The sequence below is a fragment of the Mastomys coucha genome, unplaced genomic scaffold, assembly GCF_008632895.1.
Source record: "Mastomys coucha isolate ucsf_1 unplaced genomic scaffold, UCSF_Mcou_1 pScaffold18, whole genome shotgun sequence".
NCBI lineage: Eukaryota > Metazoa > Chordata > Mammalia > Rodentia > Muridae > Mastomys > Mastomys coucha.
Window position 1 is genome coordinate 4,755,384 of NW_022196900.1, and position 2,252 is coordinate 4,757,635.

Here is a 2,252-nt window from a genome sequence, read left to right on the forward strand (position 1 = left end):
TTCTTTTAAAATGTGTGGCAGCAGCTGCATTTGAAAAGCTCTTCACAGGAAGGATTTCAGAATGGAATGATGCTGCCTTCCTCCAGAGGGGTCTGCATCTGCTTCTGCTGTGGACTTGAAAGCTCTGAAGTCCTAGGAGCCAACAGCACTTCCCAGTGCCTGCATCCTCCTCATTTGCCTCAGTGCTGTGGTGCTGCCTGGAGTCCCATTGCAAAGGGGAGGAGGTTTACTTTGGATGGGTGCCCTGCACACTTGGTGCTGCCAGAGAAGTCCCAAGGCCTCTTGGTGACCCTCACTGGCTGCAAAGGCATCCAAAGCTGGGCTAACTCCTTTGGGCCCATGTTTTTCCCAGAATCTTACCCATATAACGTCTTCTTTCTCTCTGATACTTTACAGAGATGTTTTATACACTTTGCCATTTTTTTTTAAATTGTCCTCTGCAGGAAGGATAGTTCAGCTTAACTTGTTATCAAGTTAGAAACTTAAATATCCCCCTACTGTGTATTTCCTAGAAGTGAATGATTCCATAGAGATGCCAAGACTGTCAAGGCGTCTCCAGCCGCTTGGCAGGACACAGCTTTGACTTGGCTGCCCAGGAGCTTTGGGAGTAAGACAATGTTGATGCTGATTGAGTTCCTGCAGGTTTCAAACCGGATGAACAATGGACAGATCCAATGAGACCTCCCCTGTGTCCCACTTCATTCTCCTGGGCCTCTCTGCCCACCCAAAGCTGGAGAAAACCTTCTTTGTGCTCATCCTGCTGATGTACCTGGTGATCCTGCTGGGCAACGGGGTCCTCATCCTGGTGACCATCCTCGACTCCCACCTGCACACGCCCATGTACTTCTTCCTGGGGAACCTCTCCTTCCTGGACATCTGCTACACCACCTCCTCGGTCCCCCTCATTCTGGACAGTTTCCTGATCCCCAGGAAGACCATCTCCTTCTCAGGCTGTGCTATGCAGATGTTTCTCTCCTTTGCTATGGGAGCCACGGAGTGTGTCCTCCTGAGTATGATGGCGTTTGACCGTTATGTGGCCATCTGCAACCCCCTTAGATACCCAGTGGTCATGAGCAAGGCTGCCTATGTGCCCATGGCCGCCGGCTCCTGGGCAGGTGGTATCACCAATTCTGTAGTACAGACATCTTTGGCAATGTGGCTGCCCTTCTGTGGGGACAATGTCATCAATCACTTCACTTGTGAGATCCTGGCAGTCTTAAAGCTAGCCTGTGCTGACATCTCCATCAATGTGATCAGCATGGTTGTGGCCAACATGATCTTCTTGGCAGTCCCAGTCCTCTTCATCTTTGTCTCCTACGTCTTCATCCTTGTGACCATCCTGAGGATCCCCTCTGCTGAGGGGAGGAAGAAGGCCTTCTCCACCTGCTCTGCCCACCTCACCGTGGTGATCGTCTTCTATGGGACCATCCTCTTCATGTACGGGAAGCCCAAGTCCAAGGACCCACTGGGGGCAGACAAGCAGGACCTTGCAGACAAGCTCATCTCCCTCTTCTATGGGGTGGTGACCCCCATGCTGAACCCCATCATCTACAGCCTGAGGAACAAGGATGTGAGGGCCGCTGTGAGGAACCTGCTGCATCAGAAACACCTAACTGAGTGACTGTCACTGAATCCAGGCTGCCACAATGCAGGACTTCTAAACTCTTCGTTGTGTTTGTGAGGAAAGAGTGGTGCAGTGAAGAGGAGGCACTTCTCCAAGGTCTAGATCATGACCAAGACTACCAGCACCAAGACTACAAACAAACCTAGTTTTCTATCCCTGTTCCTTAAGCACCAATGCTTCTAGCTAACAGGCTGATAGGAAAAGCCTTCACACCTCTGGAGAGAGCAGCTGGCTGGCAGCTTTGTGCTCGATGCCTCAGTGGCATCATAGAACTACTCTTTCATGACCAGAGGCTGGTGCAGATCTCTGGAAAGACGCTAACACGCCCAATTAGGAGACAGATGCAGAGCCTGGTTCTTGCTTTTCACCATTTGCCCTGCATGGACCTGATGACAGCGTGTATTAGCCAATGCTTGTGTTTGACAAGAAAAATGGAAAAGAGATCAGCAAGGGTAGAGGCGCATGCCTGGCAAAGTGAGCTTGGGCCCCACAAGGTAACAGAAAACCACCTCCCAAGAGTTGTCCTCTGACCTCCTTGGGCATGCTGTGACTTGTGTATACATGCACACACACACACACACACACACACACACACACACACTCACACACACTAAGTAAATAGTTTTAT

The 2,252-nt window shown here is 50.7% G+C and overlaps 1 protein-coding gene across 1 annotated transcript; it reads left to right on the forward strand.

The window, feature by feature from the left end:
- Positions 1-648: 648 nt before the first annotated feature.
- LOC116095295 (olfactory receptor 13C7-like) lies at positions 649-1,701 on the forward strand. The gene has a single exon (XM_031376761.1). It carries the CDS (start codon positions 662-664, stop codon positions 1,619-1,621), a length of 960 nt encoding a protein of 319 aa, XP_031232621.1. The 5' UTR covers positions 649-661; the 3' UTR covers positions 1,622-1,701.
- The last annotated feature ends 551 nt before the right edge of the window (positions 1,702-2,252 follow it).